This window comes from Haplochromis burtoni, unplaced genomic scaffold (assembly GCF_018398535.1).
Source record: "Haplochromis burtoni strain Fernald_Lab_line unplaced genomic scaffold, NCSU_Asbu1 Contig_28, whole genome shotgun sequence".
NCBI lineage: Eukaryota > Metazoa > Chordata > Actinopteri > Cichliformes > Cichlidae > Haplochromis > Haplochromis burtoni.
This window is the reverse complement of record NW_024582389.1, coordinates 2,784,351-2,799,605: the sequence shown is the minus strand read 5'-3', so window position 1 is coordinate 2,799,605 and position 15,255 is coordinate 2,784,351. Positions and strand designations below refer to the sequence as shown.

Genomic DNA, 15,255 nt, shown 5'->3' with positions numbered 1-15,255 from the left:
ATTCAGGTTTTACACTTAAAATGTCAAGTTTAGCACTTTAACATCTCAAATGTTCTGTCTACGAGAGACCCAAAGGATTTTCCATCCTGCTAGAATTTTAACACGTTCAGGAAAACCCATGTGACCACTAGAGGGGGCAACAGTCAACAGTAACTTTTCTCTCATGGTCATACCCTGCTGTTAGGACCGCTGTGGTTTGTTTTGAATGTCCAAAGAAAGGAATGCTTGGGGAGCTTTCTGAAAATTAAATTTGTATATGTAGTGCTTCTTCGTCTGTTATTTTCCACCGCACCACCTCCTCGGTAAAGATCCCCCAAAACAACCATTACAAAAAGCACTCTCTACAACATTTATTCATCTCATATCATCAAACCTTTTGGAATCATATATTATAAATAAATAACAGTGTTGTAGAGCTAAACACAGCAAATAACTCTATACATTCATTTATATAAATTAAGTAATCTCATATATTTATATATATCCAGTATGACTGTACAGTACATGTGAAAATGAAACAAAAATGTTTACATTAAATCTATTTAGCAGTGTAATGTACACTAATGAGCAACTTCCCAGACGCATTACTGGAATCCGTGGTTTCGCGTCTTCACTCCATTCGACGTTTAGGTCACACGTTACTCGGATCTTCCACTGTTCTGGAGCCGATGCTTTGTTTCCTATGTGAGAGACACAGAGACACTGGTTTCAAATACAGCGTTTGAGTCCAGTCAATTTTCTCCTATACACTTCAAATGTCAGTATAGAGGTCAAAGGTTACAAGTTTCTTTCTCACCTTAGCTCCTCCAGGCAGACTTTATTCCTAAGCCGTACATCTTCAGTGATGGGATAGAGGAGCAGGATCATTAAGCCCGTGACGATGAAGGCCACTGGGGCGGCGCCGATCAGCAGCTTCAGGGTGTACACCACAGGGGGAGGCTGCTTGCAAGCGCCTGTGTCGTATCCTGCAAACCTACAAGCAATGACGGAGAGGCTCTGTTAAAATGCGCGAGAGGAAATGAGCATCAGGCCGCACTGTGCAGCCCTGCAGATGAGCAAAACTCGACACCTTTCGTGTGATGAATTATGCATCGCACCAGGGGTTAATGCATTTCGGTGAGGTATCATGACATGCTAAGTGCAGACGTACAATATCGCGCAGCGCTTGAGTTAATCATGCATGTGTAACAGTAATGCAGACTTACTCCAGGCAGAGGGTGGACACTCCCAGGGAGATCCCAGAGGCAAATTTGGTGAAGAAGACATAGAAGGAGTAAAAGATGGCTTCGTGGCCTTTACAGTAGGGGTTGGCCAACCTGAAGTCATCCACCACATCTGGCAGCATCGACCTGGATTGAAGCACAAAAACAGGCGTGCAGAGCTGAATGAGCATGTGTCGTTTGTCATAAAAGTTCAACATCACAGTGAGCCATGGTAAAACTTTAAGCTGATACGCGCCGAGACCTCCCTCGTGCTATTACTTAGGTTATCTCACACGTGCAGTCAGGATGCCAGCGCGCAGCGATGTGAGGTCAGAGCTCTGATATACCAGTGGGCCAAAATTACAGAGCTAATAACACGATTAGATGATGAGCAGCGGGCGGGACAGGATAAACAATCAGCCCCTTCCAAAATAAACAGGCCCCCCTCAGGAGGCTGTAATTGAGGTTTTTAAAGGGAGGGGAAAAGAGATGAGTGAGGAGAGGCGAGGGCCTTAGCAACGACTGGAAAACAGATGTAGTGATACCTCTGGCGTTGCCGGGGCTCTGTGATGGTATGGAAGATTTATAGTAGACGGGTCCTGTAATTCTTAAAAATGACATCATTTCATGACCGTGGCATGACCTTGGTGAGCGCTCAGGGCCCTCTGACAGAATGGCTTGACTAATGACATTTTGCATCAAATCAAAAGGGGATTAAAATGAACAGCAGAGCGTACATATAGCAGGGTTGAATTTAGGTAAACAATATCAGCGGCTTAGGGGATTTCAGTTTTATTTAATCCTTTATAACAAGGGGCGGGGCAACCAAACTTATATTACTTAGCAGATGGCAGGGACGCTCACGGGACCGTTCACTACAGGGCTTTTAAAATTTTAGCACAAATATTTACACCTAATTTATGTTGACGAGCGTGTTTCATCTGAACTGTTGAGTCTCACCATGGCAGGAGGAGCGATGCAGCCACAGTGAGTCCAGAGGAGACGGCCACAACGTAAGCCACTATGACGTTAGGGATGAACACCAACATCAGTGTGAAGGGCAGGATCCACTGGAGAGACAAACACACATCCATAAAAAACAAACTTTCTTAAAACTGTTTCTTTGGTCAAGACAAACACTTTAAAAGTTCATCCACAAGAAGGCACAAACAAAAAGTCTGATGGTCAAAGCTGAATGTTACAAAAATAAAACCAATTTACTCACGGTGATGCCACAAAAAGCTGCCGTCTTCTTCCCAAATCTCTGCAGAAACCACTGCCACAGTGGAATGCTTATTACTGCGGATACCTGAGCAGATGTGTGCAAAAGCGTAAAGTGACTTAGTCTGTAAGTTAATTTAGAACTTACAAAAGAAACAATAGTATTAGGAAAGATGGTCAACATTTAAAATAACATGACAAGTAGTGCTAATACTGGAAAAAATAATAATCCTTTACACCAAGTAACGCGAACACTTCAATCCGGCCCATTGGACGGCTTTGGAAATGTAAATGACACAGATTTACACAGATTTTGGATTTTCAACAGTGTTTTCACACATTTTACAGCTTTTCCTCCTGTGGTTCATACTACACCAAAGTAGGTAATAGATATAAAATTCAATTAGGGTTCTGCTGAGATTTCTTCCTGTTAAAAGGGAGTTTTTTCTTCCCACTGTCGCCAAGTGCTTGCCCATATGGGTACTGTTTGACTGTTGTTTTCTCTGTATCACTGTCGGTTCTTTACCTACAATTAAAACCTCCTTGAGGCAGCTGCTGTTGTGATTTGGAGCTACGTAAATAAAACTGAATTAAATTGAATTAAATTGTAAATTTACATGTTTATTTTTCTTTACAAATTATGCCTCTTGTGCTGACAGATTTCTTTCATTTACAACAGCAGCATTTCTTCATCATGTACAAGAACAAAGAATCATTGCTTTTTTTCTATAATAAGATGTCTCAGGGATTAAATTTGAAGTTAAAAGTTCTTCACATTGATTATGTGGCACATGATGTGAAATGAAGTCGAGCTCCCCACATTACATTGTAGTTAAAATGCACAAGGTGTTACATTTGGTTACGTTAATGTTGCAGATCTTCAGTGCTAAAAGCTGTACTCACCAGGATGGTCAGTACAATATTCTGGAAATGATCCCTCAGGTCGGCTGCATAAGTGCAGAAGAGGACAAAGTTGCTCTGGATCAGCTGCAAAAACCAGAGATGACACATTCAGATGTTCAGTCTTGTCTATTCAGCACTGTAGCTGTGCACTCTTGCTATGCTGAGTGCCAAATAAAGTGACTGGAGAAGCTGCTGACAGTGTTTTTGCCGGGATTTATTCCCGCTCTGGGGCTTTCGCAGAAGACAGCTGATAACTCCTCTGAGATGAGAGGATATATGAAACACAGAGAACCAGATCTGATGCAAAATTTGACAAGTTTGCAATCATTTAAACAGCGTTAAAGTGAGGTTGAAAAGTGAGCATCCGCGCACATGTGATAAACAAAAAGCAAGAACACACTGCTGGTATCACTCCCAATAGCCCTGCGACTCACAACACGCTTAAAAACGATGAGCTTTCAGTAAGTGCTCTTCTACTCTGATCAAATCATCATCGAGCGCCAGCAGTTCTCCCACGCTGTAAGGTCTCCATTTACTGTAAGGCCGAGTGTCATGACTGAGAAGTGCTCTGCCAATAAATTTACCTGAATGGCAACAGTGATGAAGAGGAATGCAGCGGTCAGAGAGAGGTATGGCCCGTGCCTCATCACCAGGACGAAGGCCTGCTGGAAAGAGACCTGCTTCTCGGTCTTCGGGGCGTATGGATCTGAAACACGAGGAATTAGAATAAGCAGTATATCAAATAACACCCAGCAAGGGAAAGCTGATAGATTTGCTCACTGGAACTACTGGAACTGCCCCTGCATTGCAGTGGACTGTGCTTGTCTCAGTTAGAGGTGTCATTTATAATAAAGAGCAGAGAATGAGAGCTAATGTGATCACATCTATGAGACGTAGCCCAGTATATATGTTCTTACATATTCCAGTAACTCTAAGTATTGTGTTATCAATTTCTATATAGGTTTAGATTAAATTTTGCCTGTATATGTTCGTCTTTTTAATTTTATTATACTGGTATCATGCAACAAAAGTCCAGTTATGAAATATGTTGGGTAGAAGACTAATTTGGTCTCAGCGAAACTGGTTTAATCCTGAAACAGTTCCTCGGGGGCCTCACTGAATAACAGTTTTCGGACAAGTTTAACTGATTTGTTATATAAATATTACAAGAGTAAAAATAGTTACTAAATTCTTCTGCTGACCGTTGACCAGTCCTGCACATTGATTTAGATGTATTCCAATCCATGTCCATTCCTCTGTGTAGAACCGGTTAAACTTTCAGGTGTTTGTGATTTTCTTCACTTAAACTGCTCACTTCAAGTCTTTCCACAACATTTCTGTCGGCTCAAGGTCCAAACTCTACTCAAACTGTTTCAAAGCAATAACCTTCCTTGGCAGAAATGTTTGCTTGAGGCCATTATTTTGCTTTATGAATCACTTGGATTTGTTTCAGATGTCCAGACGTTTTCTATGATGCCGTTCCGGTGCAGAACATTACTAAAACCCTATTTTTCAGAGGTGGGGTCGACTCTTATGGTTGGAATGAAGTGTTTTCTTTTCTCTTAACATAAAGCTTCTCATTTAAAACCAAAGTGTTCTACCTTGGTCATTCCTGTCCGCAAAACATTGTTCAAGCAGCCTGTCCACGTGACCGTTGGCAAGCTTCACAAAGGCAAGAGGGTTGTTTTTGTAGGGCAGTGGCTTTTTCCTGCCAAGCACCCACTGTTGATCACCGTTCTCCTGATGGAGAGTTGATGACAAGTTAACCTGGTGTCCTTTGAGACCTTCCAATCTGTGAGCGATTTTGTCCATTTTTGACAAAGTCGTTGAAGGTGTTTGCGTAATCTTTGCTTAAAACCTTTGCCATGAAGTGAATCTCAACTATTACAACTGATTAACCTTTTTTTTGGTCAATTTCAATACTCATTAACACACAATCACACAAAAATTAAGTCCTCACCGTCTCTCTCTTTGACACCCAGGAACATCACCACAGTGCAGATGACGAATACTCCTCCAATAACGCCGGCAGCTATTGTGTACACCTGCTTCTGCAGAGAGAAAGAAACGTACAGTCATGTCTCCATCTAGCTATCTCGTTTCATGGAGGCGACACAACACAGTCTATTTTGAGACTTTCTGCAATCTTTAATTCATAGTGCCCTAAAAAATTTAACTCTTTCTTTTTAACATGCTATAGATCAATTTTTGGAAACAAACGACACAGAATGTGCCAGTTTTTAGCCTACATGGCTTTTATTTTCTTCAATTCTTTGTCATTCTATCACTCAGCAGTGCATGATTTATTGACGTGATGTCTATGGGGAGCCAAACTATCCGTGCACATCTTGCTTTCCAAATACTAGCAGGAACAGGAAGAAACCTCAAGTAGATCCGTATCCCAAAATACAGACATTTAAAGCTGTAAACCAACAGGAACTGCTCTGCCTTAAACAACCTCTGTTTGTTTGCTATTTTTCCATGCGGCTCAGCCCAGCAGTTCATTATTATTTATGCACATCAAACACTCCCTGTTTCTGAGGGCAGACGGAGTTTGCCCAGACGGTGTGCCACCCTCACCAGCAACCACGGAGGAATTTAGTGGGTGGCTGCAGAGGGTTTGGGCTGCCCTGATAGGGTTCACCCAAAATCCATTGAAAAAGAACCATTTGAAGCCCAAATAGCTGCGGTGCAACCCCAAATCCAACACTGGACAGATTGGACTCTGGCTTGTTTCATCTTCACAAAAAAAAAAGTCTCATGATGGATGCTCAGTTTATTCACAGTTCTGCAAACTGAAATGCGGAGATGAATGTGTCCCTTTCCCCCTTTTTTTTCCAACTTTAACCTAAGCTGCAAATAAGACATTAATATATTGAGCACATTGTATCTAAGATGGCTTCAAATGTTCTGGGTGAGGCATAAACAAGCCCAATGACTGGCAGACTGTGGCGACCCCTCAGTGCAATGGGGCAAGATGTGGAGTGTGATGCCAGGGGAAGCACCCCCTTTGTGGTGGTGAGGGGGAAGCTGGCTCAGGGTGCGAGGATCAGATATCAAACAGTGGTGTTTCCTTTCACTCCCACGAGGTAAACATAGGAGTAAAAAGGTAAAAGTAAAAGAACCTGTAGACAGTAAATATGGAGCCAATTGTGAACAATCCTCCTTCTCATTCATCACTGCTTTTTTTAGCCTCTAATATTCTCTATAACTGCCTTGAGCACACACACACACCACAGCCCCGAGGTAAACTAGAAGTTATTTTCAAACCAACTCTTTGCCCTACTTTTAGCACACCTGGCTTCCTGGCTTGGCACGGTGATACTTACAGCATATGACAGGTACTCCTTGGAGTGCACCATGCTCTTCACGATCTCTGCCCCGCTGCTGTTGCCAAGGTAACCAGCCGACATGTTGCTGGTAGGGCAGTGTTTCAGAGTGTGAGCGCTGGCCACAATCTGTCCCTGGATGGCAGCACCCACAAGTGTCCCCAGGACCTCCATTGTCATTCCTGCCATCAAATGAGCAAAGATCCAACTCTTGGTTGCAGCACTTCAAACGCTATGCAAATGAAAAGCTAGAGCAAAGATTAATTCAGCACTGCAGGCATTAAGAACTTTGTGCATATTAAAACTTACGGTAGGCAGTGGCTGAGTCTCTCTCCTTCTGGTCCGTGCTCAGGAACATTGTGAGAGCAGAATAAGGCACATGGAAACACTAAAGAGGAGCAGAAAGACGTGGACAGAAATAAATGCAAGTCCTGCATAACAGATAGGCAAACAGTTGCACAAGTCTCCTGAGGAAAGGAAAAGATAATGAAGGTATTTTATTTTATTTTTAGCATTGCTAGTGGCTTATTTCTAGAAGATTGAAGGTTGTAATACTTTGGTCCAGAACAAAATGTGTCTCTGCTGCTACTGAATCAGTTACAATCGAATTTTGCGCTCCGATCGTGGTCCCCAGAAGACGACTCATAACAACAGTAGTTCCCTACCCTCAGGCACCAACATGAGGTGGACATTTTTTCATAGTATGTGTCAAAATCTAATAGATAGATAGCCATAAAATTAAGCAAGCATGTTAATAGTCCCTACAAGATAAATCTAAATATCTCTCTCTTAACTTTTCCAAATACCTAAATCTAAAAAGATTGCCTTCATCCTTAAAAATGTTTGCACATTACCATGCTGATATTAGCATTTAAACAAAGAACAATTTACAAGGGGCTGAAGAAGTAAACCACTTAAGTGCCATAAAGCTTCCTCAAATAGTCACTTAAGATGGCTCAAAAAGTCCCTTAAGCCGCCTATGTTAAAATGACCAACATTACAGCAGAAATAAATATTGTGGTCTGGTACAAGAAATTATTAATGTGTAAAGCTTATTTCCTACCCCTCTAATATATTTTACTTCTTATTACTCATCATTTAGGTGAGATTTAAGTGAGTCAGTGTAGCTGCTAACTGTATGCTAGCTTTCACCTCAGCTAACTGAGGTTGTTAGCTGAGATCCTCTTGGTCTCTTTTGGAGCAATTTTCTTAAATTATTCTATATTAAATTATGTCTAATTATTTTATTTGGTGCAATTATCTAACAAATAACATGGTGTGACCAAGAAAACAACCCAATTCTGATGAGTGAAAAGCTAGTATTTTTGTATTTGGCTAACCAGGCTTGTTAGCTGATCGTTTAGCATGCCACAGTCTTCTGGCTCCAAAAAAAACAAAAGAAAAACAAGATTGTTGCAGCCGAAATGCTAAATTCAAAGCTTTAAAACAATGGGTGATGTCTCAGTGGCTATGTCCATCATTTTTTGACAGTACATGTATACAAAAGAATAATGTAACTCATAGCCCTACTGTGCTAAAGTCCAGTCAAACTGTTAAAAACAAAATCTGGCTCATAACTGGAAACACCCTTAATGCCTTTTATCTATATATTCCAGAGAGAATGCTGAAGAAAAATATACACGGTATATAAATATCAACGGCAATTTCTGCAGTTTCCATGCTGGCCAACCTCAGATCTGTTTTCTCCTTTCTCACCACCTCTCCCAGAGAAAAGGCGAGCAAACCAAGTCCTGCTTCACTTTGTAATTTACACAAGGGCTCAGTCAGCACTGTGGCCAAATGAGTATGCATAGCCACAACGAAAATAAATGTGACTCTGTAAGGACTTTTTTTCAGCCATCGCTCCTGTACAGCATGTCATTTATGGGGCTTTTACTGGATGCGAACACATTTGGGAATCAAACTTTCCTACACAGAGGTGAATGAAAACTGATTAATTAGATGGAAAGCTATTATTAGTTGATTGCATAAACAAAGGAAATGTTGAATTCTAACCTCTGTTTACAGACTGTGAATGATAACAGCTGTGCTTTCCCAGAAAACTTCACACAAACACACAGGCAGAGACAATGAAGGGCGGCTAAAAGTGGCAACCAGCATTTATCCGGCAAGAGGTTCCTGGCAGGACTGACCGTATACTTATCAAGTAGTTAGAATGACATGCCGTTACAGCTCACCACAGTGTGGCTGCAGTGGGCTACATGCTCTGCAGCACATACTATATGGGGTGCCCCAGAATCAGAACAGAAAGAGGAGGAGGAGGAATGGTTTGGACCATCACAACAAAAGGGAACTTAAATAGCTACACTTCCCCATTTGAGGTAAGGTGTTTAAGCGCTCTGGGTTTTAATCTGCTGCTCATCTCACAAATCAAAGCAGAAATCCTACGAGGGGCTGTCAGAGCCTGCATGAGATGACTGTAATCATTTCCACTTTGAAACCTTGTTATTCCCAATGTTTTCTGCGTTTTGTCTATACGTTACATAATCTGTCATCTGCAGACTGTGAGCTGCATCAGTCAGAGCTTTTATCTCCCGTTTCAACTTGACATCTCTCTTGTACTGCATGCGCAGTCCCTCCGAGTTATCTGAAGCATCGCACACACATAAATCTGAATTTCTTAAACGCACACAGTTCTGACAGAGCGTGCATACTCACGGTGATGAGGGTTTGGTAGAGGCAGTAGAAGCCGAGGTACCAGATGAACCGGCTGCCACTGAAAGGAGGAACGTACCACAGGTAGAAGTACGAGATCACCAGGAAAGGAGTGCAACCCACCATCCTGTAGAAAACAAATGACAGTGTGTCAGATAAAACTAAACATACAGAAGCAAAAATATCAGATTGTTTCTGAAAAGGTTTCATTAAAAAAACACCACCTACTAAAAAGGTGGCAAACTTGGATCTGAATTCAAATCCTCCATCGTCACCGCTTCAACCTGTCACAGTAAGTGTTACAGCAGCTGTGCTCTGTCATTTTCATAGCGCTGGTAATTTGAGGCCATATTTCTGTCAGATTACAGTCAGTTTAAGATGAATGCTAAATGATAATGTTGTAAGCATGGCAGGAATCTGCCTTGGGAGGGGAATACCGCAGTATTTCAAATCCTCATGAAAGATCCACATACACAAGCACGCAAATATGTAGTCCACACTCGTGCAAACGCAGCATGAAGCAATTCTGTCGTGTTGTGCTAGTTTTTTTGGGATTTTCTTCTAAAACGTTGTGGGCCATGTATAATACATAAGTAAACAACGGATATGTATCATTATGGTTAAAGCAAACAGCTGTGTGTTTCAAAATGAAGAGAAATGCTGACAGATGATGGATGATGGACAGCATGACTTGGCTGCAGACATCAGTATGTATCACCAACCCTGCTCCTCTAAACAGTAAATAGAGTTTATCCCGCGGTGCAGACCGGAATAGCTGTAGCACAGCCACATCTGCAGGTGGGGGGAAAAAACGGAACGATTGAATTTAGGTGACTGTCACAAAACCCACGGGGGCTCTGACCTCTGACGTGCTCTTCGCCAGGAAAGAGAAAGTGGGAGAAAGAGGTAGAGAGAGGCTGATTGCAGTCATTTCTGGCATCATCCAGCTTGGCTACCTCACTCTCTTCCTGATTGTTTGCTGTAACAAAGGCGACTGACATCGCTGGTGCTGCAGTATTGACCGCTTGGTCATGGGAGCGATGAAAGGGCCCCGGGGCCGGTGAATGGGACAGTTAGAATGTTCCTGCAAGATGACTATGTCCGGGGAGAGGCAACAAAGGCACGCACACACACACACAAGCACACACAAACACTAGCATACTCTCTCACACGTCATGCACGCATGACTACACACCTGTCACACCTGTCCTAATAATTTGCACAGCCTTAATTAAACCAGAGAAGATTGATAAGTAGCTGGCGCTTATAATTCTCTCCTCAGTGACTTGTCTGGGACACTTGCGGCATGTTAATTAAAAGATGTGCGACTGGGCAAAGGGGATTTGGAAGAGGTTGTGTAGGTGAGATTACACTTTCTTTGCTGATTTTAGGCTTAGTCATGTTCATATATCCCAGTGGATATATAAGTACATTTACTCAAGTACTGTTATTGTACTTTCCATGTGCATTTCCTGTTTATGCCGTGTTATATTTCCACTGCCCTCACATATTAAGTATTTTACTTTTAAAACCACTACATTTGTTGTGACTAGTAAAAATCACTGATTGCGGTGAAGGATTTTGCTTGCAGTAATCGCTCAGATTAGCAGGCTGTCGAGGCGCAGGGGTGATCACAGTGGTCGCCTTTAGGGAGGCAACTTGTCTCCAGACAGTTGCAGTTTGGGTCAGATTGTCTGAAATCACTCTCAGACAGCTCAGTGTGGGTTTGCAAATAATCGCTGTTTAATTTATAAGCTCAGATTGATTGCTAGCACACTGCAAACCATATAGGATCTAATCCCAAAGTGATTGCAACTTGACCCCATTCAATCACAAGCTGATAGCACACACACTAACTCTGTCTCATTGTTGTTTGATCGCCGTTGTGATGCGTCAAAGACGCTTTGAAGACGGCACAGAACTGCACCTCTCCTTCAAAGCACCCATTTCAAAGGCAATGAGATTACAAGCAATAATTTTGTTCATACTGCAGTATCTAACCACTGCTTCCTCTCGTGTGACTGTAGCATTAGCTTTCTTTACATGTGACGACTGTGACGAGTTCTCTGTAATACAAGGAACCATAAAACTGTTCACCAGCTACACCTGCTTTTGTTTCATGTATTTATCTCTTTGTTTTCATGAAACCTCCCATCTATGTTTGTGCTCCCAAACCCAAGTGAGGGTAGTTTAGTTAGCCGAACTGCGATCTGGTGTCGAGGCTACTAGCGCTGAACCCCACAACGGATGTGAAATATCTTGGCAGCTTAGACAGCAAGGTTTTCTAAATGTGTCCCTGCGAGGACTTTGCTGACCGGTCTGTACAGCGGTCAGCCTGATAGCTGTCACGGCTAATGAAACAAACGCCACCGCAGTCAACAGAAGTTCAGCACTTGTTAAGATTAAAATAAGGGTTTGTAGTACTTAATATGTAGCATTTTGAGTTTTGCGGATGATACTTTTCAGCTCTCAGGTATTTAAAGCTATAACTGTAGGACACTTACTAATAATTGAATATACTTTTATTGTCTGTTTTTGGTTACGTTTACTTAACTAAACAAATTCTGTCACTTAACTCTCACTCTGTCTGTCTCTGATGGAGACAATCTGATAAATCTGCTTTCTCAGGCTTGCCACAGTGATGGTGGTTTGCTGCCTTCACAAATAACAAACACGGCAGTACCCAAGGGATGCGTTTTAGGCTAAAAGACTCCATCCTTAAGAACTGAAGGCGCAGATACAAATCACTTAATGTCTGGTTGTGGATGTGTCAGCCAGAGGGAAGAGAAAAGCACTTCCTGCCGAATGGACAGAGGGGACTTCCCAAAGAAGGCTTTGCACGCATCTCATCACAATTATGACCAAAAACACACATTAAAAATGCCCATAAACACTACAGGTTCACAGTGGGCACACTCACATATGCGCACACCGACAGCTTCCCAGGGGTAATCGAAGCTGATTTAACATCAGCATCTGTCTGCTACTGAATGTGGCTGGCTGGCCACACTTGACTTGGTCCCCCTCCAGCACTGTCAGCCAGTGTTTAATCTATGGTTTATAATGGAGGAGGCATTAGATTGCCTGCTTGTGTAATTACATCAAGTGTCATGCCAGTGTGTTCAAAAGACATATACTCGGTTTAGCTGCTTATGGGATGATTTTCGAAACTGAGATGATAGCGTCGTATAATCCACACTTACAGAGTCGCAAAATTCAAATTGCACTCAAAGCCCCCTGAGATGCTGAGGTTGAGCTTGCAGATAAAGCAAAAAGAAATGGGACGTGGCACATTACGTAAATGTATTTAAGAGAGCACCAGCAGATGATTTATGAACAAATGCAGATGAACGTCCCTGTTTTTTCTCCTTGTGTGGCGTTCAAAAGTCAAAAAGAGCAGCCCCCTTGAAGTGTACAGACTGTATAGCTAATCAGAGGGAGCGTCTAAAACAACAAATTCAAGCATAACGGCTGTTTATCTAGCACAATCCTCAGGTGAAAGACTCGAGTTGGAGAATAATTTTGCAAAACTGGAGCACACGGCTTGTTTTTGTTGTTGTTTTTGCATAAACATTAGCATCATGTGGGGGCCATATTATGTCTGAGAGAGTGGGAGCAAACCTAAGTGAGTCCCAGGGTCTGTCAACAAATTACAGTCCTTTACATAAGACGCTGAAACCAAGAATTACATACCCTAGCTTTATAGTTTCGGTAAATAGTTCCATAAACAGTTTAGATTGAATCTTTACAGGAATCTGGAGTAAAGACAATCATTATAGATATTATGATGCAGTCTTATAACTTCCACTTTATGCAGTGTATGCTTTTATTCCAGTTGGGGAACACACATTTATGAATTCACTTAGTATTTGTGTGTTTTATTGGAAGAATCCCCAGTGAATGTCTCTGCCAGTGGTATCAACTGGCGTTTATTAGAATACACAGCCAGTTTGTAAAATTCCATCAAACTGGGAACAAATTATCATTTCAGCTTTCCTGTATTAGTTTATGGAGAGAGAGGAGAGGGTCTCACCAGGGCATGAGTCTTCCAATCCTGGTCCATTTGCTTTTTGTGATGAAGAAACCGACCACAGGATCGGTCACAGCACCCCAGACTTTACCGATGAACAGCACCATGGAGGCCTGGAAGGCGTTAATCTGAGGAGCGCAACAGGGACACGCTGGAACTCACAGGCACACATTTCCATACCAGCTCATTTTTTTCATCTGTGAAAGTCGCTTCCAGTGCGCTTACCTGAGCAACGTCGAGCAGGTAGATTTGCAGGAAGAATCCTGTGGCGCTGGCAGCCACTTCCTTGGGCGCTCCGCCGATGGCAAAACACAATTTGCTGCATAGCGACAACTTCTGGCTCAGGTCGGTCTGGGCAAACAGATGTGAGAAGGGACAAAGCACACCAGTATATTTAGATCACAGCAGTAAGTATATATTTATTGCACATACAAGACTAGAATAGTCATAAGCATATTTAAAAATGTTGAAAGATGTACTGTAAGTTCCTTCAGTCAGAAACTCTTCCCAGACACACCAACACAAATGAAGGTGTGTCCCTCTCACATTTTTTAAGTCATCAGAACAGGCTTACAACACAAAGAGGTGTCCTTTCCAATTCGTGGTGCTCCAAAAATAACATTTCCTCTATATCTTCCTGTTGCAATGATGCAGTGATTCAGTGTAAAGAAACGTCACATATGACATGTGTTTGACTGTGAACTGCACTCCTTCAAATAACCCCAGCCCAAACTGCATAATACGGTGATCACATCTCCCTTTATCTTTGCCTCTCTTTGCTCATTCATGACCGTGTGGGAATGTGACTGTGTGGAAATACAATTTCAAAAAAGGATCAGAAGAAGACCCCCTGCCAGCTGTTAGCACTGCGGTCTCTGTGTGCAGACACAGAGGCCACAGAGGAGCCGAAGAAACCCACCGAGTCTCCATTTCCTTCCCCGTGCTCTGCTAAAACCATCAGGCATGTGACTCTGCGCATTTGTGTTTAGCAAGGGCGAGCTTTCATCTTCAGACGCGAATACGACGAGACACCGCAGTCTAGGGAGCCCAATATTTACAACTGGCTGTGAACACATATCGACCTTTTTTCCCCTTTCCTCCTTCTGGACTGCACAACCTTTAGTGTCAGACGCACAAACAGCAGAGTCGACACACATCTAGTGGCCAGGCTGGTCCACAGCTACTCCCCTCAGAGCTGCATGAAAGACATAAATCACCAAAGTGGCCTCAACCCCTACTGACACACTGTTATTATCTGCCTCACATTTTCTCTTCCCCCCATCAAAATATGGAAGGGGTTGGAGAACGACAATTACCAGGAGGGAGGTGTGTAATTATTCAATCTCAAGACAAGCGGGTCAGAGGTAAGTAAAGGCTGCGCGGCGGTTCCGGCTTCAAAACTCTCTCTTCTTCTGCTCTCACTGCAATTACCCCTAATTGGAGAGGGAAAAAAAATCAAAGTCTTTGGTGTCTGGAGAATGCTGTTTAACTGATGATGTGCAGAAAATACTCTCTCTCTGTCTCAAAACACTTTTTCTTTCCCCCCCCAAAATCTTACACTCCATCTTTCATTACTGACTTCTTATCGTCAAAGAGGATAAACAGGATATCCCTGCTACTGTTTGCTGGATGCCCAAACGTAAAAAACCACATGCACACAAGTCAGCATAGACACACACAAACAAACTGTACATATACAGAAACACTGTCTGAGGAGGGGAAAAAACACAAAGAAAAACACAGTTAAAAACAGAGTACTTGGAGAGTTCACACAGTGAGCAAAGGGGCAAGGACAGACTAATCTCTAAAGTTAATGAAACTGAGGGAAAATGATTTAGGACTGAGAATAATTAAAGAAGCGAGGGAGGGAAAAACTGAGCTTTGCTATCAAAGA

The 15,255-nt window shown here is 42.4% G+C and overlaps 1 protein-coding gene across 1 annotated transcript in view; it reads right to left on the bottom strand.

The window, feature by feature from the left end:
- Positions 1-335: 335 nt before the first annotated feature.
- mfsd2b (major facilitator superfamily domain containing 2B) overlaps positions 336-15,255 on the bottom strand; it is a 17,887-nt gene continuing 2,967 nt past the window's right edge. The window contains exons 3-15 of the mRNA XM_005917731.3: positions 13,587-13,712; positions 13,365-13,489; positions 9,335-9,458; positions 6,965-7,043; positions 6,656-6,837; positions 5,287-5,377; positions 3,911-4,032; positions 3,327-3,410; positions 2,428-2,511; positions 2,163-2,272; positions 1,206-1,349; positions 797-973; positions 336-680 (exon numbers count right to left, since the gene is read on the bottom strand). Coding sequence (XP_005917793.1) covers positions 632-680; positions 797-973; positions 1,206-1,349; positions 2,163-2,272; positions 2,428-2,511; positions 3,327-3,410; positions 3,911-4,032; positions 5,287-5,377; positions 6,656-6,837; positions 6,965-7,043; positions 9,335-9,458; positions 13,365-13,489; positions 13,587-13,712 — 1,497 coding nt within the window. The 3' untranslated portion in view covers positions 336-631. The remainder of the gene's footprint in view (positions 681-796; positions 974-1,205; positions 1,350-2,162; positions 2,273-2,427; positions 2,512-3,326; positions 3,411-3,910; positions 4,033-5,286; positions 5,378-6,655; positions 6,838-6,964; positions 7,044-9,334; positions 9,459-13,364; positions 13,490-13,586; positions 13,713-15,255) is intronic.